The sequence below is a fragment of the Hippocampus zosterae genome, chromosome 4 (genome assembly GCF_025434085.1).
Source record: "Hippocampus zosterae strain Florida chromosome 4, ASM2543408v3, whole genome shotgun sequence".
Lineage (NCBI taxonomy): Eukaryota > Metazoa > Chordata > Actinopteri > Syngnathiformes > Syngnathidae > Hippocampus > Hippocampus zosterae.
The window spans coordinates 28,037,626-28,060,994 of NC_067454.1; the positions used below are offsets into that span (position 1 = coordinate 28,037,626).

Here is a 23,369-nt window from a genome sequence, read left to right on the forward strand (position 1 = left end):
AAATCAAGTGTCTACATTTTCAAATCATCCCTTCAACAACGGAAATTGTCCATTCACTGGTGAGTCTTCAAACAGGCCTGCGGGCTTCTCATGCTGTCATTAGGTGTTACATGGTGCACACAGGTAGCTTGGTGATCCCTATAATAGATTTATGACATCACAGTCTGAACAGCTTTTTGTGTATGTTTGTGTAGGAAACTGGATTCTGGTTTATCTTCCACCATGTACCCACTGGACCCTCTGAGGGGCTGTACTCGCCTGGAAAAACAGAACACACGCCTATGGGCCAATTTATCAACAACAGAGCTCATTCCAACTACAGGGTGAGTCTGGAAATATATCATTTAATCAAATCCATCCATCCACACCCACCCACTGAAATAATATTAACACATGTTGTTTGTGCCTATGCACCAAACAACAGCTCAGAGTGTCAATCCTTTGTGGAGTCCTTGGAGGGTGTGTTGGAGTGCAATTGCTGTGGGAACTCCTTTGTTCTGCTGGAAGACTTCACCTCTCACATGGGAAATGACAGTGAGACCTGGAAGCGCATGACTGGGAGGCGGGGGTCATTGAGTCCAAGTGGCTAATCTTCCGTGCTTCTATTGTTGAGGTGTCCAATCGAAGATGTTACCATAAGATAGTTGGTGCCTGATGTGGAGGATATCCCCAAGCCCACAGGTGGACACCGGCGGTAAAGGATGCCATCAAGCTGAAGGAGTTTCATCCTTTTTGGCCTGTGGGATACCAGGGGCAGCTGACGGGTAACAGCTGGCCAAGACAAACCTAGCTTCAGCAGTCGATGGCTTCAGGAGGGGAAAGCAGTGCACCAATAACACTGTATAGTCGAGATGGGGCACTGCTGACCTCGACTTGAGACATTGTGAGATGGTGGGGAGAGTACTTTGAAGATCTCCTCAATTCCACCGATACACCTTCTTTTGAGGAAATAGGGTCTGGAGACACTGAGGTGGGCTCTCTTATCTCTGGGGTTGAGGTCACCAAGGTGGATAAAAGCTTCTCCGTGGCAAGGGTGGTCTCATGGGTAAATGAGATCCGCTCTGAGTTCCTGAAGGCTCTGGATAGTGTGGGGCTGTTCTGGTTGATACACCTTTGCAACAACATCGCGTTGATAGTGCCTCTGGATTGGCAGACCGTATGCGGTCCATCTTTTTAAGAAAGGGGACCAGAGGGTGTGTTCCAACTACAAAGGGATCACAGTCCTGAGTCTCTCCGGTAAAGTCTATTCAGTGAAGCTGGAGCGAAGGGTCCGTCGAGAAGTAAAATCTTAGATTTGGTAGAAGCAGTGTGGTTTTTGGGCCATGGAACATGGGATTGACCAGCTCGACACCCACAAGGGTGCAAGGGAGTTCACCCAACCAGTCTACCAATGTGTTTTGTGTACTTGGTGAAGGTGTTCGACCATATACCATGGGGGATGTTGAGGTGGGTGCTCCCGGAGTATGGGGTATTGGCCACCCTATAACGGGCTGTTTGATCCCTGTACAACCAGTGCCAGCGTTTGGTCAGGAGGGAGTGATCTCTCCGAGTTGGGGAAGACACCTGCCCAATGTGGAGCAGTTCCTGTACCTTAATAGACTTGTTTATGAGTGACGGAAGAATGTAGCAGGAGACCAGCAGGCAGATAGGTGCAGGTTCTACAGATACATCTGGATAAATCAAATAACTATGGAAGAGTTCTCTTTTCTAGATTTTTCATCTGCCGAATCAACCAAGCATTTTAATTTCTAAGATCCTTCATCAGGGTATTCACTCATATTTCATTCACTGTTATGCATCTTTCCGCATCAACAGAGTATACAGTTAGTTAAAAAACCTTTCCTGTGGCAACCCAACCAATATCGTGTCTGTTTGATTGCACCTGTACTCTTCACCATATACACAGATGATTGCCATTCATTCTTAAATAACCAATTTGATATCAAGTACTCAGATGATACTGTTTTGATTATGCTGTTGAATAACTTGCGACAATCAGGCCCTCCATCAACAAGGTGTGGACATGGAATAAAAACAACATTCTGGGAATAAACTTGGAAAAAAAAACAGGGCGTGGTTTGCAGCACCAAATGCTTATCTGGAACTCCCACTGTTATTGATGCATTTTGCATAAAACACAGTCATTCAAATAGTTGGACGTTATTATTGAATCAACATAATCATGGAAACATCACATTGTCTTCATCTGCAGAAAATCCAAACAAAGCAGATATTTTCTTGTCGCCTCAGGTCATTTGTTCCTTCTGTTCTTCACCCCCAATATCCGCAGTGTGCTACAGCACCGTAATGCCGTATGATTCAGCTGCCTCACAGTCACTGCAAAATCTGGCCTAAGACATCTGATTCAAAGTCTGTTTGAAGATTGTAGGCCAACCTCTGGACAAACTGTTTGAGGCAGCCTATCTTAACAATGGCACCATGCAATTGACTAAGAATGGCATCTCCAACCTCAACCATGAACCAAACAATGAATATGTGCTATTACCTTCCCAGCGCCAGTAATGTGTGCCATGCTATCACAGAGTGAGGCTCAAAACAGTCCTTTGTGCATCAGTCAATCCAGAAACTAGGAGCTTTCTAAAAATCACACAAAATAAATTACTCCTTAATGAGATAGTCTTCGTCAAATGATAATGTTTGTGTTGTCCAGCGGAATGCTTTTGTATGACAGTGATGCTGTTTTAATGCAAGGCAAATTTCAGATCTTGTATCCTACAAAGTTGAGAAATATTTGCTGGTATGACTGGTTTATCTAACTGCGACAGTCTGTCCGGTTAAGGGAGTTCGGGTTCCTCGAGAGCCATATCCTGGCTGTTTTAGATGTCTCTCTACGACAACACATCTGATTCAAATGATCAGCTTATAAGGGAGCTCTGTAGAAGCCTGAAACGGTCATGATCCATTCCTTGGTTAGAACATATTATTGTCCACATGAGCAATAATCAGAATAATTTTCTCTCTGCAATATTTAATCTGCGTGGATATGTGTGATGTTTCTATAAAACGCATGAATTAACCATGGGCAAAAAAAATTCAAAATAGTACAAGTAACATCAACTGCAATGTACAAAGATGACCTACAATCACAAAAAAAAACCCAAAAATGTAATATTGAGTCACTTCCATGCTAATGAACACACACGAGTTGAATAGATTTCAGTAGGCATATTAGAATACACTACGATGCCCTTCGTCTAGTAATTAGGGTGGGTCCTAAACGTAGGTGGCCAAAATAAACCTACCGTAATAAAAATAAAATTGCATGAACAATTTATTCCATAAACAGGGTGATTGAACTGCACCAGTAAGAAAGAGCCTGTACTTTTTAACAAAAGCATCCATCCATTCATCCATCGTGGACGATCTATGTTCCTACCCTCATTTCGGATCACAAGCTATGGATCTTGACCAAAAGAATAAATGCGGCCCGTCCGTGTTGTCGGCCCATCCGACCAGCTGCACGGTCCACCGTGCGCTCCACAGATCATTCCACGTCGCGGGGGAAAAGAAGAGGAACGATGAAGATGGTGATGATGAGGATGTGTATGCATGTGTGATTGTCTGGTTGTGTATGCGTGAACAAGCCACAGCTGCTTCGTCAAGGTCTGCTCATGAAGACAGTCCTGACTTATCAGTCTATGGCCGAGAAGGAGGGGGTGATGGTGGGGGCACTAGCTTCCGTGCATACCTTCCATCCAGGGGAAAGGGGTCCAAATAGCGTTGTTTGTTTTGGAGGGACGGCCGCCAACAATTTCAGGTGGCCTTGAGTCCGTGGCTGTATCCCTTCACTGGCGCCGATCAGCCAAATCCACAATTCCTTATCGAAGTGAGAATTCCAACTTCTCCATGTTGTTGTCGATCGTACGGAGACGCTCCCGAACCGCAATTGTGGTTGAGCTCAGTCACCGCTTGAGTCTGAGTGTTATAATAATAATAATAATACATTTTATTTATAAGCGCCTTTCAAGACACCCAAGGACACTTTACAATATTTTGGACATTCGCGTTAGACCATCGAGAATGACCGGCAGCTTCTTCACTTCCAATAAAGCTGCTCCCATCGGTTGGATTTTGCAATCGAACAGGAAACTGCTAACACCAAACTTCAGCATACCTGCTATCATAAGGCCGATAATGTAGATGTAGTCCTCTTCCTCAACGGACAGTATTGACAGGCACACATTCTCCGCTTCCTCCATGGATCTAGGGTGTGCCCAGTAACAAATGTCCCGAGGGGCAAGCAGGCTCCCCACTGCCTGCTCTTCTCGTCGAGAAAATCTTGTCGATTGCATCAAGGGACCAGCCAACAAATTCCATGGTTTGTTTTTTAGGATGAAAAAATACGGCGGAGGCTAGGAAAAGACAGCACAAGGACAGCACATAGACTGAGTGGCGAGCAAGGGGGGGGGGGGGGGGTCAAAAAGGGGGGGGGGGTCAAAAAAGCGTCCGCCTTCGTCGAGAGCCAAGCAGAAAAGTGTGTAGTTGTACAATAAAAAGTATTGCGTTGTACAATAGAAAATATCAGTGCCATGTGGCTAAAAGTGTGAAACAAGCTTCCAGCTTTTGAATGTGATCAACTAATGACAGCTCAGATGTGTGCTCGGTGCTTGAAATAAATATTTTCCTTGGTTTCAGGCCGGATTCATCCTAGATAATGGAGTTAAGACCACTCAGGCAAATGACAAGGACAAAAGACCTTTCCTCTCACTGGTTGGAGCCAGGTAATCATTTGTGACCATCTTTTCTACTAGCTTTTCAAATCTTTAACTACACTCAGGGATTGTGTCATTATTTTATATCCAACTGAGTATTCTTTAACTGTGTGGTGCGTCTGCCTCACGTCCGTCAGGTTCTGTGATTACATCTTCTCTGGTTATTTCTGGTTACTCATGTTTCCTCCCACAATCCAAAAACAAGGATTTTAAGTAACTGGGCACTCATAATTTCCCATATATATAAATGATTGTCAAAAGTCAATAAGTGCTCTGCAAACTGGCAACTAATCAAGTAGGTACACTGCATTTTACCCAAAGTCGGTTGGGATAGGCACCTGCTCATCCATGACCATAATATGGTCAAACAGTTGAGAACATTGATGGACAGATTTATATTAAAAAAAATATATTTCAATGTCAAATTCAAACTGCCTTTACCTACAAAGATTATTTCACTCTCTACCCACATTTGGTCTGCTCAATGCGAAATGCATGAATTCATAAACAAAATATGACCTAGAGAAAAACAAGATAGAACATATTTTGTTCCAACAACAAATGCAAGAACATGATTTTCTGAAGAAAAAATGAACAAACAAACTTCATTTTTAATACAGCCAGTGATGCTATAATTTTGTGGAACCCCCAAAGGTATGGCCCCCACCAGGATGCTGACCCTTTCAAACCAAGAGTCCCAGCTCACATTCACCATTTTGTAGCCTATAAGAACCAGGACCACGGAGCCTGGCTGAGAGGAGGGGATGTCTGGCTGGATGACTGCCAGTGAGTAAAAATTGAATGGTTGATTTTTGAGTGCCTTAAAATGAAACTCAATGTATTCATTTTGTAGATTTGCAGATAACGGCATTGGCCTCACTTTGGCAAGGTAAGACCTCTCACTCTATCACTTGTAAACAAATGAAAATAAATGCATCATGATAATTGCCATACATCAAGGAAAAATGTACACTCAAATGTTTGATACATACATTAGACAGAGGCTGATCACAAACCTGCAGTCATACAAGGAAAGATTTCAGAGTGATGACATTGTGGGGTTTGGTGCCATGTTCAAAGATACCCTGGTACTACTCAGAACACAGACGAACATTTCTTCATGAACCAGTTTAATTTCTTGTTGTTGTCCCTAGCTGGATTTGAAAGGTGGCAAAGTCTTCCTTGAGAAGCTACTGTTTTCAACCATATTATCTTGACGGATATAATAAAGGTGTATTTGTGCATTCAATACAAGCATTATAAGACAGCCTACTCTCTTTTTGTTGTTGTTGTTTAAATAATTGGAAAACACATTTCAGTATTTGCAGTCCGCACTGGTAAACTGCTTTGAAACAGTCTGAAAAGTAATTCATGAGTTCTTCCTGAAGTGGTAATTACTAAGAAATTAGGACGGGCACTTATGGACGATAATCGAGCCTACACATGTAAGATGTGATTTTGTGGGTCAGAGTTTATGGACACGCATGATGTGGAGAAACATATTCAATAATACTCTTTCACGGCACCCATTTTCTCTGAATTGCAGCCAATAGCACAACACATTTGTGTGTCTCGGTCTGAACACTAGGGGGACTAAGTAAAAGGAATACTGTACGTAAGGAACAAAGAAGAATGTAGACTCTGGTGTATATTAAAAAAAAACACATAGGAATACAGATTCAATGTTACCTCTGTATGTTAGCAACAAAATAAAGTGGGAAAATAGCATGCAATACTCTAGGAAAATACCGCAAGCTATAAAAAGAAATTGTGACAGTACCGGAGACGAAAAAAAATATTTGAATTTTTGATTGCAATGACAAAAAAAAGAATTGCAGAGGAGCCCAGACTTCCCTCTGCCCAGAGACTCTGTCCAGGTCTTGAAAAAGGTTCCTGTGGTTTCTCTGTGAAAAAAAGAATCTTACAAATAAAATCTATGATGTTGATCATGGTAATGATGATTGTTACGGACAATGGAAAGTCCAACTAAAGGAGTGGGCCAATAGATGTGATGGGTGGATGACTCACTGGCATGTCCAATAACCAAAATACAATCAGAATTCAAAAAGTGCCTCTACTATGTGTGCCTTTTTTCTAACATTTACTGTCTGTGTGTGCAGTGGAGGAACGTTTCCAGATGATGATGGTTCTCGTCAGATGGTGAAGAATTCTCTATTTGTGGGGGAAAGTGAAAATCATGGAATGCCACTCCCTGATAACAGTATCTGGGGCCCAGGGGGTGCTGACCTCACGGGCAGGACCCTCCCGCGAGGCATGTAAGTGAAAGTGAAATGTGAAAAAAAAACGCTTTATCCCACCATCATCTATATCAGGCCCCAAACCCCAAAGTGGATGCAATCATATATTTGCTTCCAATAGATGAGATATTCATCACAAGCCCTCTAAAAGAAAATACATTTCGGTTTGTAAAACTATTCCACCAACTTCCCTGATGCCAAAGTTTTCATGCATATTGAGTTTTGTTGGCCTTTAGAAGCAAAACATTTGTTTTATATTTATTTATTTATTCCAAGGGCGTTGGATTTTTGTTCCCAGGAAGTTTTTTGTTGTTTGTGTTGCCTCCTGTTTATCATTTTTGATGTTACAACCTGAAATTTTTTTCATGAGTACATAATGCACAGCCCCCCTGCCGCCCAAAAAATTAGACTCAAATTTGTGTTTTGTGGTCAGAAAATGGCACTCAATTTTATTTTGTGGCGAGAAACACAGTGGGTGGCTGGTTTCAGTGGGCTACTGTTGGCGTCGACCGTACAGTGCAGAGGTTCAGTTCCAGCTCCAGCCTCCCTGTGTAGAGTTTGCATGTTCTCGGGGTGCCTGTGTGGGTTTTCTCTGAGTTCTCCGGCTTTCTCCCACATTCCAAAAACATACATGGTAGGTTAATTGCAAACTCTATATTAGGGGTAGGGAACTCCGGTTCCTGGAGGTCCACATCGTTCCTGTTTTATGTCCCTCCCTACTCCAACACACCTGATTTAAATGATCAGCTCATCAGCAAGCTCTGTCAAAGCCTGAACAATTGAATCAGATGTGTAGGAAGGGACCTAAAACAGGCAGGATATGGCTCTTGAGGAACTGGAGTTCCCTATCCCTGCTCTAAATTGTCCATAGGTGTGAATGGTTGTTCAGTAATGTCTGTGCCCTGTGATCAGCTCGCAACGGGTTCAGGGTATACTCGCCTGCTGCCCGAAGACAGTCGGGATAGACTCCAGCACACCCACGACAATCATGGGGATGATCAGTTCAGATGGATAAATAGAGGGAGGGAGTGGGGGAGTATTTTGACAGCTCATGCTATCTTGGAATTTGAATGTTTTCCCAGTGCTTGCGTGCATTTTCTTCAGGTCTTCAGGGTTCCTCCCAAATTCCCAAGTCTTGCATGTTAGATTAACTGAATAATCAAAAATATTCATCTGTGTGAATATGAGTGAGTGGTTGTTTGTCTATATTTGCCCTGTGATCTCCCCTCTGCCACAAGACGAGATGAGGCCCAGCTCACCCATGGCCCTGAACAAAATAACCGGCATTGAAGTAAAAAAAAAATAAATCCAACCAAATTTGACAAGAATCCAGGTAATTCATAAACAATCATCAAAACATCCAACCTAATCAAGATTTACTGCACACAATGAATTAAAAAAAGTTGCCATGTTAAAATGCCCAAATGTTAATTTAGTAATGTGTTTTAGTAACATCAGATAAATATTAATTATTGGAGAACTTTTTCCCACCTTTTCAGTGAACTCAAACTATGTACAAAAGTCAAGATGTGCCATTTTGATTGGATCCTACCACAAAATCGAAGTCCCAATTTATTATTCTTGTTTATAGTTTAGTATCTATTATGCCAGTCACACTTATGATTGAATTATATTCTGATATTTAGAACAAAAGTTTCCCCCGGTGATTTATAAACCTGTCAGGGGAAGCGGGTTCAGGTAGTCGCCAGACTGTGATGACGAACGAGCTGTGCCTTTTCCTTTCTAATTGTACTTTCACCACTTAAACAGCATTGGATTGTTGTACAAATTGATGAGTTCTAGAGAAGTTTTAACTCACTTTCAACACCTCGGGTCGAGGGCGCTACAAATGGGACCTGCGTGGATTTTTGTTAGGTCTGACAGGCGTCGTAGGCGGAGTAGGAAACATGAACAAAAGCGGGGTTGCCGAGATGGCTGATGCCCAGGTAGACTAAGTTAAATAAACTTCATTGCCGAGCCTCTCAGAAAACACACAAAATGGCTGATCTGGAACTTGTGCGGAAAATGCTGAGTTTGGCACTTTTGCATTTAATTAATCACCAGAGATGGGCATTCTGTCCCTGGGACAGGGCCTCCTAGACGGACGCTCATTTTTGGGGGGGAGGACAGAGGACGAGAATTTTTTTAAAAATGACATAAGGGAGGCGGCCCGGTAGTCCAGTGGTTAGCACGTCGGCTTCACAGTGCAGAGGTACCGGGTTCGATTCCAGCTCCGGCCTCCCTGTGTGGAGTTTGCATGTTCTCCTCGGGCCTGCGTGGGTGTTCTCCGGGTGCTCCGGTTTCCTCCCACATTCCAAAAATATGCATGGCAGGCTGATTGAACACTCTAAATTGTCCCTAGGTGTGAGTGTGAGTGCGAATGGTTGTTCGTCTCCGTGTGCCCTGCGATTGGCTGGCAACCGATTCAGGGTGTCCCCCGCCTACTGCCCGGAGACAGCTGGGATAGGCTCCAGCACCCACCGCGACCCTAGTGAGGATCAAGCGGCTTGGAAGATGGATGGATGGATGGACATAAGGGAATTTTCATCCGTCCCTTTAATCTTCCCTAACCGGGTAAAGTATGTGGCGTCGGGGGGCAAAATACAAAGACCAGTGTGTAGCCAAACACTGTATTTTCTTAACAGAGTATTTCAGCTCAACAATATTTTTATAGCAATACTGTCACAGTCAGCGAACATAACAAAGTGCCTATAGACACCCATTTCACTAACAATCAATCCATCCGGTAGAGATAGCTAGGACAGAGGCGCTTTAAAAGGACATGGACGAAGGACGATTATTATTATTATATGAATAAGGATGGCGGGACGATGACGGAAGGGTATACAGGTCGTGGACTAAGGACTGTCCGTCAAAATAGGGTAAAACGCCCATCTCTGTTATTCACATAAACCTGCTCAGATTTCCCACGCTGCAGTGAACTGTACTTGAGGCTAACCGTGGCACAAAGTCAAGTTCCATCGTCAGATTATGATGTCCAGTAATGCATGACTACAATTAACAACAGCTTTATTGCATGCTAGCAACCCTACTGAGGATTTGTAGTTCAGAAAACAGATGGAAGGGTGGCAAATGCTATGACGCTCCAATGTCATAATTGTAAATAATATTTTTGGCAATACAAGCAGTTCGCAATGAGAAAATGAGGCCTCGTGAAGCATGTGGCACATTCCCCCAATTGTATCGACACATGGTGTGTTAGTGTGTTGATTAATCGATACCTCTGGTGGACCTAAAAAAAATCATCACAGGCTGCGTAGCCAGAGAGGACAGAGTGAAAATCAAATCATATATTGCAGTGCTCTCTGATAACAAATATTTTGTACCAAGGAAGTATAAGTGAAAATGTGAAATTAAAATTTAAGATTTGTGCAAATCATTTACAACGTTGGAGAAATTGAAGTGCTGTTACAAGATTTACACACAGTGGTGACAAGAGTTCTCACTTGTCAGTGCGTGGTATAAAATGACATTACTAAAGGCTGAAATGGGCATATTGGAGCATTCACATCAGCTCCGCTTGCTCCACTGTTGTGCTTCTGTTGCCATGGAGAATGGTGACGTAACAATGCTGAGAGAACATTAACTTGAATGAAAACAAGGCCAAAGTGGAGAATGGTTAACATTTTCTTGATGTGGCCTTGTCAGATAAAAACTGCAGAATGTTCTTCTTTCTCGATTGCTCCATGGTATCCACAAATCGACACAAAGGGAAAATAGCGATCCAAAAACAACACATAATCAAAGTCTCCTCCGTGTATATATATATATATATATATATATATATATATATATATATATATATATATATATATATATACGGACGTTAAGACCCGAAAGCTCCTAACCATGCATGGAGGGTTCCATCCCAAATCCAGCACCCTGAGACTGTACGCAAGCCGAAAGGAAGGAGGCCGGGGACTCGTGAGTGTGAGAGCCACTGTCCAGGATGAAACATCCAAGCTCCATGAATACATCAAGGAGAAGGCTCCAACGGATGATGTACTCAGAGAATGTCTCAGACAATGGGGAACAGAAGATGAGGCGCTGGAAGACGGACCATCATGGGAGGACAAGCCCCTACACGGGATGTACCACCGGACCATAACTGAAGTGACTGATCTCAAGAAGTCCTATCAGTGGCTAGAGAGGGCTGGCCTGAAGGACAGCACAGAGGCACTCATCCTGGCTGCTCAGGAGCAGGCCTTGAGCACCAGAGCCATCGAGGCCCAGATATACTACACCAGACAAGACCCAAGGTGTAGGTTGTGCAAAGAGGCACCTGAGACGATCCAACACATAACTGCAGGGTGTAAGATGCTGGCAGGGAAAGCCTACATGGAACGCCATAACCAGGTGGGTGGCATAGTCTACCGAAACATCTGTGCGGAGTATGGACTGGAAACCCCAAGGTCAAAATGGGAAACACCTCCGAAGGTGGTGGAGAATGACAGAACGAAGATCCTGTGGGACTTCCATATCCAGACTGACAAGATGGTAATGGCGAACCAACCAGATATCGTGATCATAGATAAAGGGCAGAGGAAAGCTGTTGTAGTGGATGTAGCGGTCCCAAGTGATGGAAACGTCAGGAAGAAGGAACATGAGAAACTCGAGAAATACCAAGGGCTCAGAGAGGAGCTGGAGAGAGCATGGAAGGTAAAGGTGACAGTCGTGCCTGTGGTGGTCGGAGCACTCAGGGCAGTGACCCCCAAACTAGATGAGTGGTTGCAACAGAGGAATGTTGTTCCCGGGGGAACAACATCGGACATCTCAGTCCAGAAATGTGCAGTGCTGGGAACAGCAAGGATACTGCGCAGAACCCTCAAGCTTCCTGGCCTCTGGTAGAGGACCCGAGCTGAATGAGGGACGGACACCACCCGAGGGGTGAGAGGAGGATTTTTATATACAGTATATATATATATATATATATATATATATATATATTAGGGATGTGAATCTCAGCACTGAGGATGATTCGATACACATCTCGATGCACTACCAGCGATGCGATACTTAAACGATACATGGAATTTTGTGGCGACACGATGCGATACGTTTCACCGTCTTCACGATGTGATACGATGCGATACACATTTAGTTCAAATCAATGCGATCCGATACGATACAGTGCAATTTGTTGTGATATTGTGCAATTAACCATGATGCAAATACGCAAAGAAAAAAAGTTGGAATTCAGTATGGTATTGCAAAAAGTAGACCACTTTATTCCTTATAAACAGTAGAACGTGTAAAACAACTTATTAAAGTCCTTTCACAATTGGGTTTTGTGCAAAGAAAATGTAAACAATTTGGTACCTGAGACTCACAGCGGTTGCTGTAGTATAAACACAAACAGACTACTCACTGAGTGTCTTATATGAAATATCCATCTCCATAGGACAGAAAAAAAAATACAATTGAAACAATGTGGCAGTCACAGCCTCAAAGCTGCTGTGTGTATTGTAGCGTACACAGACCACTCTCACTGAGTGTCAAAATGAAATGTCCAAGAGTCATCCAGATAAAGTTTTTCCTTGCGCGGTCACAGTGAGCTGCAAGGGGACCCCCAAAATAAGAGGCGATTTTTTTCTGATCCTGACCTGGTTTGCCAAGAGTTTCTCCGGTGGCCAACGAGGAACTGGACGGGGAGGCGGGGGAGGGGGCGGGAAACTTGTCGGTGATGTGGTGCCATCGTTTTAAGTGATCTGCATATTTGTGGTGCTGCCGTTGTATGGCTTCGTAGTGCGACATTCTTTGCAAATTACGGAGTTTTTATCAATCTTTCCGTCTTTCTTTTCGAAGCCGTAGTATTTCCAAACATAAGATCTGAATGTTGCGGAAGCATTAAATACAGTAGTTTCCTCGCTGCTGCTTGCGCGAACTTCCATAATGTTTCGCTAGTTGTGTACTGGACTGTATGTGACGCACGGCTACCGTCCGTATTCAACACAAAACGCAAAACAATGATGGTGCATTCATTGCGCCGAGGAAAGGGCATATAGGTGACGTTTAACATGAATAAAACGGCGCTTGAATCGGATTACTGATACCCACCAATGCATCGCGATGAATCTCGATTTCACCCGTCAATCGCGTCGTACCCAGTGAATGAGCCGATTCACTCGCATCGCGCACGTGCGCATCGATGTATCGATTAATATCGATTATTTTCCACACCCTTAATATATATATATATATATATATATATATATATATAGAGAGAGAGAGAGAGAGAGAGAGAGAGAGAGAGAGAGAGAGAGAGAGAGAGAGACAACCATGATTCCAATGAATGAATGAGAGAGAGAGAGAGATAAAAGAACAAAAAGTATAGAATAAATATTTGTAACCATTTGTTTTTATCTTGATACTTGAAAATGTTTTGTTTGTTTGTTTGTTTATTGAACATAAAACATATACAGTAATAATTTTGAAAATGACCACTAGCACAATCATGGTTCAGGTCCTGCATTAATTTAAAAATATACTGTATATGCACATGCATGTGTGCAATGTGCATTGCTGACAGGTCGCTGCTGGGTACATAATTCTGTGAAGGAACTTTGAAGTCAAGATGGCGCCCGAGTAGGCAGCCGTCAGCAAGTGCTCTCATGAGCCTTGCTTTTTTTGTTGTTCTTGTGTTTCTTTTGTCACTTTGTGTTTGTTGTTACGTCGTGTGGACTTGATGTGGACCTTTTTCAGCATTTTTTGGCCACGACATTCATCAAGGAGGAGACTCTGTGCTTGGTGGTTGCGTCTTCTCGGCAGCATGGGTATACCAGCACTGTTTTTGACTGGAGGAATGTCGGCGCCATTTGACTGTCGTTGCTGGACAGTCCCGGGGCGCTTGTGTCTTGCGCCTGTAATGGGCAGCATTTTTCACAGCCCCGCTTTGTTCAGCGGAGAGATCGGTGCTGTTGAACGGTCTGCGGCTGGATGGATGGAGGTCTTGAGGAGCCGACGATGAGAAGAAAGGAGCGTTGGCGCGGAGTGCCGATGCGGATTTGGAGCTGGGAGTCGCGGCTTGGAGTTTGAAACGGATTACTTTTTGACACTTTTTGACGTCACTTCCGGAGTGAACGCTGGCGAATTTTGGACGCCGCTACTCCCCGTGATTTTTTGATTTTTAAGTCCATTTTTTGTCAATTTTTTATCTTTTATAGCCGACATATTTTATGTCGACCTGCTTTTATGGTCACCGAGTGAACAATGATCAATCCACACTCGATCGGCCGAACTGTCATTACCTGTCATCGAGTATTGAGTTGTCGTTGAGTTGCGGCTAGCGGCTAGCTTACCCACTAACTGTTGCTGCTTCCCGACTTCATTACTCCGGTCCGGCTATGTTGATCAGCTGTGAGTGGCTTGCTTTCTGCTGGTTCGCTCTGTGTGTTTTCCACCACTCATTGGAAGCGCTTCACCAATATGCAGCCACTGAGCTCAAACTCAACTTTAATCCACACGGTCCACCACCGCCTGCTCTGCTCCAACACCCGGACATCCTTTACGTGCCCCGGCGAAGGTGCACTCACCGGGGCTCACGCCGAAACTATCAATACGACAACTCCAGCTCCATCAGGTCGTTCTGGTCCACCGCTCGCCGCCCACGGAAGAACACCGGACGCCGTGCGGATGCCTCTGTATTGACACGCGTCCCGAGGTCGGATAGCATCGCGGTCGCTCACAGCTGCACTGCTGTCAACGTTGGCCTATTGAACATCCGCTCCCTTACGAGCAAGGGCCAGTTCGTCCACGACCTCCTGACAGACCGTGAGTTTGACATTCTGTGTCTGACTGAGACCTGGCAGCAGCCAAATGATTATGGTACTCTTAATGAAGCTACTCCACCGGGCTTTGTTTATCACGCTGTGCCGCGCACGACTGGGAGGGGAGGCGGCCTCGCGATGATTCTGCGCGAGGATTGGAAATTTGCACCTGTAAATGTGCCTGCTTTTTTATCTTTTGAAGCGACAGTTATACAGCTCTCTGGATCAACTCCCACACTGATTGCCACTATTTACCGTCCACCAAAACCAAACAAGAATTTTATCACTGACATTACTACACTCATCACCCATCTGTATACACTATCACCAAATGTGATTCTCTTAGGAGATTTTAATATACACATGGACAATATCAATAACTCACTCACCAAAGACTTTACCTCCTGCCTGGACAGTTTTGGTTTTCAACAGTATGTCAACTTTCCCACACACAGTAAAGGACATATTCTGGACTTGATCTGCTGTATTGGATTATCACCAACAAACTGTAAAACCGATCTCCTCCCATACACAGATCATCTATTGCTTTCATTCAATGTTAACCTGTCATTTTTCAAATCCAACCCACAACGCATTATACATTTCCGTAAAATCAAGGACATTAACCCGGACAATTTAGAATCACTTATCAACAACCTCCCCAGTACTGATTGTCTTTCTACAACAGATGAGTTTTTGACACACTACAATACAAATCTCCATAACATTCTCAATATCCTGGCCCCACTCAAAACCCGAACTGTCTCCTTCAACCAAACAGCACCCTGGTTTACCCCTACCCTCAGACAACTTAAATCAAAAGGCCGTCAACTTGAAAGATTATATAGAAAAACTGGACTCGCCATTCATAAAGAAATGTACACTACCCACTTTCTCCATTACAAGGACTCAATATCCAAAGCCAAATCTACCTTCTACTCTGGATTAATCAGTTCCAATGAAGGCAACCCCAGATCACTCTTTTCACTCATTTCTAAACTCACTAAACCTGCTGACACTCTTCCCTCACATCTCTATTCCACTGATTTTTGTAATACTCTGGCCTCATTTTTTACATCCAAAATCCAACTTATCCACCAGCAACTCACCCCTTCAGCTGCTCCTAACCCTCCTTCTCCATTCTCCCCGGTTCCTACCCACCTACTCTCTGCATTTACATCCCCATCTGTCCACCAAGTCTCCATCTTAATCCAGAAGTCCAAATCCTCTACTTGTCAACTTGACCCTCTCCCTACTGTTTTAGTCAAAGCTTCTATCCCGGCCCTCTCCCCTCTCATCACTAACATTATTCAAACTTCCCTCTCTACTGGCATTGTACCATCTCATCTCAAAACTGCTGCTGTCACTCCCATACTGAAGAAACCTGGCTCTGATCCCTGCGACTTGAACAACTTTCGTCCCATATCAAACCTTCCGTTCATCTCCAAACTTCTAGAGAAAACAGTAGCTGCTCAACTTCACACCCATCTTTCCTCCAATAAGCTCTACGAACAATTTCAATCTGGCTTCCGTCCCCTCCATAGTACCGAAACTGCCCTCCTCAAAATATGCAATGACCTTCTTCTCTCTGCTGACTCCGGTTCACTCGCCATCCTCCTCCTGCTTGACCTCAGTGCAGCCTTTGACACCATCTCTCACTCCATCCTCCTCGACAGACTCTCCTCCATTGGCATCACCAGCATCCCCCTCTCCTGGTTCCGCTCCTATCTTTCTGACCGCACCCAGTTTATCCAGCTCAAACGTTTTAGATCTCACCCCTTTCCCCTCACTTCAGGTGTTCCTCAGGGTTCTGTCCTCGGCCCATTGCTATTCCTAATCTATCTTCTTCCCCTTGGTAATATCTTCAGGAAACACCACATTCATTTTCATTGCTACGCGGATGACACCCAGCTCTACATCTCTACCAAACCTAATACCATACTTCCACCATCCTCCCTAACCAACTGCCTGCAGGAATTAAAATCTTGGTTCACCTCAAATTTCCTCAAACTGAATAGCAATAAAACTGAATTCCTCCTTATAGGCACTAAATCCAATCTAAACAAAATAAACAACTTCTCCATTCCCTTCGAAAGCTCTTCCATCTCCCCCTCCCCTCAGGTCAAGAGTCTGGGTGTCATCCTTGATAGCACCCTCTCCTTCACCTCACATATCAACCACATCACTCGTTCTGCATATTATCATCTTCGAAACATCCACCGGCTCCGCTCTTCTCTCACTCCTCAGTCCACTGCTATACTTGTACACACCCTCGTCACCTCGCGACTCGATTACTGTAATTCCCTTCTGTTTGGTCTCCCTCAAAAAACCCTCCATAAGCTTCAGCTGGTCCAAAATTCAGCCGCCCGCATTATCACACTCACACCATACATAAACCATATTACACCCGTCCTTCAACATCTCCACTGGCTCCCCATTCTACACCGCATTCAATATAAAATCCTGCTCCTCACATTCAAATCCATTCATGACCTAGCCCCTCCATACCTATCTGACCTCATCCATATTCCTACGCCTGTCCGCTCTCTTCGTTCCTCCTCCTCTGTCCTCCTCTCTGTCCCCCCTGCTCGCCTCGTCACCATGGGAAATAGAGCCTTCAGTCGCTCTGCTCCCCAGCTATGGAACTCACTCCCCGCTGACCTTCGTAATACAGCCTCATTAACACATTTCAAATCCCGCCTCAAAACACATCTGTTTCGACAAGCCTATTCACTCAGACCATAAAGCCATTATTTTTATTATTTTTATTTATTTATTTTTGTTGTATTTTTTTCTTATCTTATTTGATGTAGTTTTTAACATTGTACTCGTGATTTTAACTGCTTGTTGTAAGGTGTCCTTGAGTTTCTAGAAAGGCGCCCACAAATAAAATGTATTATTATTATTATTATTATTATTATTATGTGGGACAGGAGAAGTGAACTAATCTCTTTTCGTCACTGGACGCTACAGCTTCGTGTTTGCTTTCAAAACTTGGCTTGTAGCAGACGTGTGCACATTTTCAGCATGATGTCTCTGATCCACTGGTGAAAGGACACTTTGATCCTCTCCTCTTTCATCTATAACTGCTTCAGACAACAAAGTGTATGCAGAAAAGTGGTGAAGATTGCACGACTGTCTCTGTCCTATGTGTTGTCTTGTGTTATTTTTGTTATTTTGACTTCATAATGGCGCCGCGAGAGTGGCTGCCTTTCCAGCAGCTCCTATTTTTTTGTTGTTCTACTTCTTCCTTTCATAACTTTGCTGCTGTGAATCTGGAATTTCTCCATTGCGAGACTAATAAAGGTTTTCTTAAACTTGAATAAATCTTCAAAGCATTAATGTGAAATATATACTGGATACAGTAAAATATTCACACACGCAGTCCTGCTGTAATGTTCATAAGAGAATTTTTAAATGGAAAAACTAAGATAAATTATACAGGAAGGAAGGAGGAAATGAAGGAAATAAAAAAACATATTTAACTCTGCCATTTCAGACAGTACATTTGTTGAATTTTGTCATTAAAAAAATTAACAGGGCTTGAATCTATTTTATTATTCTTCATTTCAATACAAATGTTTATAATAATTGCACTTAAAAAGGATGTACTTTATTTTTGCTCTCACACCATTAGTATATAAGTGACAAATGATACTATTGTTTATTTTTGAGTAAATATTTCATTTGAGAACATTTATCCTGACAGGTTTATCAATAAATCTACACTGACTAAAATGAAGTCTCGATTTTGAAGTCGACTAGCTTCTCTACAACCAGACTAAGCAAGTTACCTGGGGGAAAACTCTGGGTTTCTTTTCTGTGCAGTGATTTCCCTATCCGGGGAATGCAGATCTACGACGGGCCCATCAATGTTCAAAACTGTACGTTTCGTAAATATGCAGCTCTGGAGGGACGCCACAGCAGTGCTTTTGGTTTTCGGCTCAACAACTCATGGCAGAGCTGCCCCAACAATAACGTGACAGACATCACCTTCGACCACGTACCTGTAAGTCCGAGTTGTGTATTCAAGCTTTGAAACAAAGTTTTTCCAGTATTTGGCAGTATAACATTGTTTCCTTTATTAGGGGACTACATCAGGGGTAGCCAACCAGTCAGAGACGAAGAGCCAATTTTTTTTACTGTGTTACTGCAAAGAGCCATAACATACCCTTCCTCGCGCACACGTGTGCACATGCACATGCACACACACACACACACAAACACACACACACTTTTTTGGCCAAAGATCGACTTTTGAAGCGACCAACTTTTCACGGACGACCCGATCACACACGTGCAAGCATACACGAGCACACACGCGCGCTCGCACACACTGGCACACATGCACGCACACCACGATGAGCAACAGTCAGAACGGGCAGAAAATGAATGAAAGCTAAAGATACAAACAAACAAATCTTTTTTCCCCCCACCCATTTCCTCCTCCCACCCCTTGCGGTCGACTTGGGACCAGTTCGCTGGCTCCCGGTCGATTCTGATCGACGTATTGGGCACCCCTGCCTTAAAATCAGGGGTAATTCGCTGACTAGTTTAGCGCTTAGCGCCGTTATTTACGCATGAGCGGTGATGCAGTCATCCGATTTGTTGCCTAATTTGTCAATCAAGTAACGGGATTGATGGTCGGCTGACGGAGTACGTTCTGTGAAGTTAGCGCCTTGTTTGAATGGCATCGCCGCTGCCGAGGCGTTTTCAACGCTTGTCATGTGAGAGCCCGTGAGCCGCATTGAACCAGCCAAAGAGCCGCATGCGGGTCGCGAGCCGCGCGTTGGCCACCCCTGGACTACATTTTAAAACATGCATTATCCACTGGACATACGTTTCTACAATCAGATAAATATGTATTGACGTTTTAGGAATTAAATGAATGTCATTATTAGTTAACAGATTGACTGTCGAGATGTTTTTTTTTTGCTCAGAATTGCTCATTCTGCCTCACATAGATCACCTCACGTGTGTTTTTTGGGGAGCCTGGTCCGTGGTTTAATAAGATGCAGATGGATGGGGACAAAACCACTATTTTCCATGACATTGACGGCTCGGTGAGTGAGTATCCTGGAGCTTACCTGGTGAAGGAAGACAACTGGCTGCTCCGTCACCCTGAGTGCATTGATGTGCCTGATTGGAGGGCTGCCATCTGCAGTGGGCACTATGCACAGGTAAGGTCATCAATATAGGAAGAAGAGTGATGTTTCTACAAACCGTTCAACTGTTTGAGCTCCCCACATTAATTTTTTTGATGTAAACACATCACATTTTTGAGGAGAAATTCCCTTTCACTGGTAAAACTACCGTTTACTGCGTTCATTTGGCACTCTCAGCTCGATGGAGGAAATCGAGCCCACTGTGGCCTGCGTGCACCAAGCTCGAAGCAGGGTACGGTCCCACACGGTCCAGCCACAGCGCAGGAAAGCAGCTGAACCACCGTCAATTGCCCGGCAAAACATCTTGATTTTTTAATTTGTGTGTGTGCGTGTGTGTGTGTGTGTGTGTGTGTGTGTGTGTGCGCGTGCGTGCGTGCGTGTGTGTGTTTGAATACATTTACTGTGTGTATTAAATGTATTCTAATTATTTTAAAGATTTTTGGAGCAGTTAAGGCTTCAATTATTGAAGAAAAAAAATCGGTTTTTAAGTCAAGTCAAGTCAAGTCAACTGTATTTATAGAGCACTTTCAAACAGCCATCGCTGCATACAAAGTGCTGTACATGGAGCAATATAACATGCATAATAAACAGTAAGACAAATCGGTAATAAAGACGGCAGAAAGCACCAAACAGTAAAACCAAGAACTTTATTGCTATCTCGCGTATTTCCTCATTGTGGTAATACAAGTAATGTTATTGCAGATTTTCAACAATCGTAAAGAGGTCTGGAACATAACTCGTGTGATGAAGAACGATCACTGTACCGTATTTTCCGCACTAAAAGACACACTGGATTATGAGGCGCACCTTCAATGAATGGCTATTTTGTAATTTTTTTCCATACATTGGACGCTTCGCATTATAAGGCACAATCTATAATGCTTCCACTAGATGGGTCTAGGCTCCTTCCATTCAACTCGAGAGGCGTCCGTTCAACTTGAGAGGTGTTCATGACCGCCTCTGAAAAACGTACATTTACTATTACTGTACTTAAATGAAAATAAAAAAATTGAAAATAATGCATCAAAACAGAAAATCAAGAGAGGAAATCACAAAATAAATGATACATCCCCCCCTAAACAATTTATTTTGTGATTTCCTCGCTTGATTTTCTTCGTGGTTTCATTAAAGTAATTAATTTATGTTTTTCGTAGGCGGTCATGAACGCCTCTCGAGTGGAATGGAAGAGAAGGCACGGAGACGGGTACCTGTATTTGTTGGGACTGTGAAAACCATTAATAAAGTCTGCGTTTTAAAAAATAAATAAATAAAAGCACAATCACAGCTCTCCTTTTTACAACAAATACAGGTGCGTCTTTGTCCGTCACCGTGCCTTCTTTTCTTCCGGTCAACTTGAGAGGCGTTCATGACCGCCTCCAAAAAACGCATTGGCATTTCCTTGATCGTAGCTCCAACAGTACAGTACGATCAGATGTCAGTCGTAGTTATTTATTCCTTTGTTGTATATTCACAGATGATGAAATCACAATATAAATTCTGTAGGGGGGGCTATAGAATTTATTTTGTGATATCCTCGCTTGCTTTTCAGTTTTGATGTATTATTTTCAATGTTTGTAGTTTCATTGAAGTAATAGTTTACGTTTTTCGGAGGTGGTGTTGAACGCCTCTCGAGTCGAACGGAAGAAGGCACGGAGACAGACAAAGACGTACCTGTATTTGTTGAGACTGCTTTAAAAAAATTAACACCACAGCTCTCCTTTTTTCGGAGCTGCAACAAAAACCTATTTAATAAAGCAGCGACACAGTTCACTGAACCAACAGCAAGTTATAACATTGGAAGCATGTCTACAGGAAGGAGCCATCTTGGAGTCGACGTATTACTGTAATGACAATACACAAGATGCACCGGATTTTAAGGCGCTCGGTGAGCTTTTAAAAAAATTGAAGACTTTTTGGTGCGCCCTAGAGTGCGGAAAATACAGTATTTGTTTGATCATATTCGCTCTACTGTCTTTCCGAGATGATCACATCACCCATTAAACATGCAAACCTTGGCTTACATTCACAAGCTATAAATTGGGTATGCCTGCAATCTAATCAAAGTCAATACAGGAGTTGTGTGAAAAACTGTGCCTTTATAATGATGACTAAAACAGTGTTCAGTTGACTGCAGATCTCTGCCAAGGCCAAACAATCCCAATTTGTATCAGTGCTCATACACCGTCATCCACATAGAGTTTGACCTCTGCATCTAGTATGCTTTTTCATTTTGGATATTCATTCCTTCTTCGCCGATTACATGATATTTGCATCTAATTGTGGCAATGTTGTGTTTTTGTTTTCCCACCTGTACTTAACTTTAAATCTGCACCGTTTTTCTTCCTTATTTCTAACCCCGCCCCTCCCCAAAGTTTTGTGTAAATCATTCCCTCATTTTTTTGTCATTGTCTTGCAAACAGAGATGGATGAATAACATTATTTGAGGGAAGAATACTTATTTTTGATTCATATTCTCCATTCTGCTTTAACTCAACAACAGTATGTTATGTTTGTTTGCTCATTTGAATATTTTGGAAATTGTCACGTGTGATTGTGGCCACACCAGGGTGAACTCTGCATTTGGCTCAGTCTGCTGGAATCACTTGCACCTTCTCTGTGACTCTGAACAGAACAAATAGTAGAAAATGGATGGCTAGATATCAGATTAAGAAAAATGTCTATGAAAAACATTTATATTTACAGAGCCATATTTCACTTAGTAGACAAAATCCTCTGCCTTGAGACTGAAATCAGCCTTGCAACTGCATGTTTGTTTCCTCCAGATCTACGTCCAGACACGTAATCCTGCTAACTTGAACATGCACATCGTGAAAGATGAGTACCCTGACCGACCCCTGACATTAGAGGGTGCATTGGGAAAGAGGAAGCACTACCAGCAGTTCCAACCAGTCATCACACTGGCAAAGGGGTACACCATCCATTGGGACCAAGCTGCACCAGCTGAGGTCATCATCGGGCTTATTAACTTCAACAAGTAAGTGAACACATCAGCAGAACCTCCAACATCACACCAAAACATGATTCTGACCAAATTCACCAAAAATATTTTTTTAATACTATGTGTTTATTCAGCTTTTCGGGCATTATACTTGAATAAATATTGAAATTTAGTATGGAAAAACATACTGCAATACATTCCATTATCACAAGTGCACGCATCTGTCAACTCAAGGTGTGTTGTTCAACATATACTGAACTGAATACACTACTAGATATTTAATGTTCGAACTGATGAACATCATTGTTTTTAGCAAATAAGTGTTAACTTTGAATTTTATGGCTGCAACACGTTCCAAAAAAGCCGGGACAGCTGGCAAAAAAGATATTTGAGGGATGCTCATCAAAACACCTGTTTGAAACATGCCATAGATCATAGGTGTCAAATTCAGGTGCTGGAGGGCCGCT

At 43.1% G+C, this 23,369-nt stretch overlaps 2 protein-coding genes across 2 annotated transcripts in view; one reads left to right on the forward strand and one right to left on the reverse strand.

Moving 5' to 3' along the window:
- cemip (cell migration inducing hyaluronidase 1) overlaps positions 1 to 23,369 on the forward strand; it is a 162,005-nt gene that overhangs the window by 124,115 nt on the left and 14,521 nt on the right. Inside the window, exons 16-23 of the mRNA XM_052063842.1 lie at positions 195 to 323; positions 4,657 to 4,742; positions 5,388 to 5,519; positions 5,587 to 5,622; positions 6,854 to 7,009; positions 18,607 to 18,787; positions 19,743 to 19,958; positions 22,727 to 22,938. Coding sequence (XP_051919802.1) covers positions 195 to 323; positions 4,657 to 4,742; positions 5,388 to 5,519; positions 5,587 to 5,622; positions 6,854 to 7,009; positions 18,607 to 18,787; positions 19,743 to 19,958; positions 22,727 to 22,938 — 1,148 coding nt within the window. The remainder of the gene's footprint in view (positions 1 to 194; positions 324 to 4,656; positions 4,743 to 5,387; positions 5,520 to 5,586; positions 5,623 to 6,853; positions 7,010 to 18,606; positions 18,788 to 19,742; positions 19,959 to 22,726; positions 22,939 to 23,369) is intronic.
- The window catches only part of mex3b (mex-3 RNA binding family member B), a 286,203-nt gene that overhangs the window by 1,171 nt on the left and 261,663 nt on the right, over positions 1 to 23,369 (reverse strand). The gene's annotated exons all lie outside the window — the stretch shown is intronic.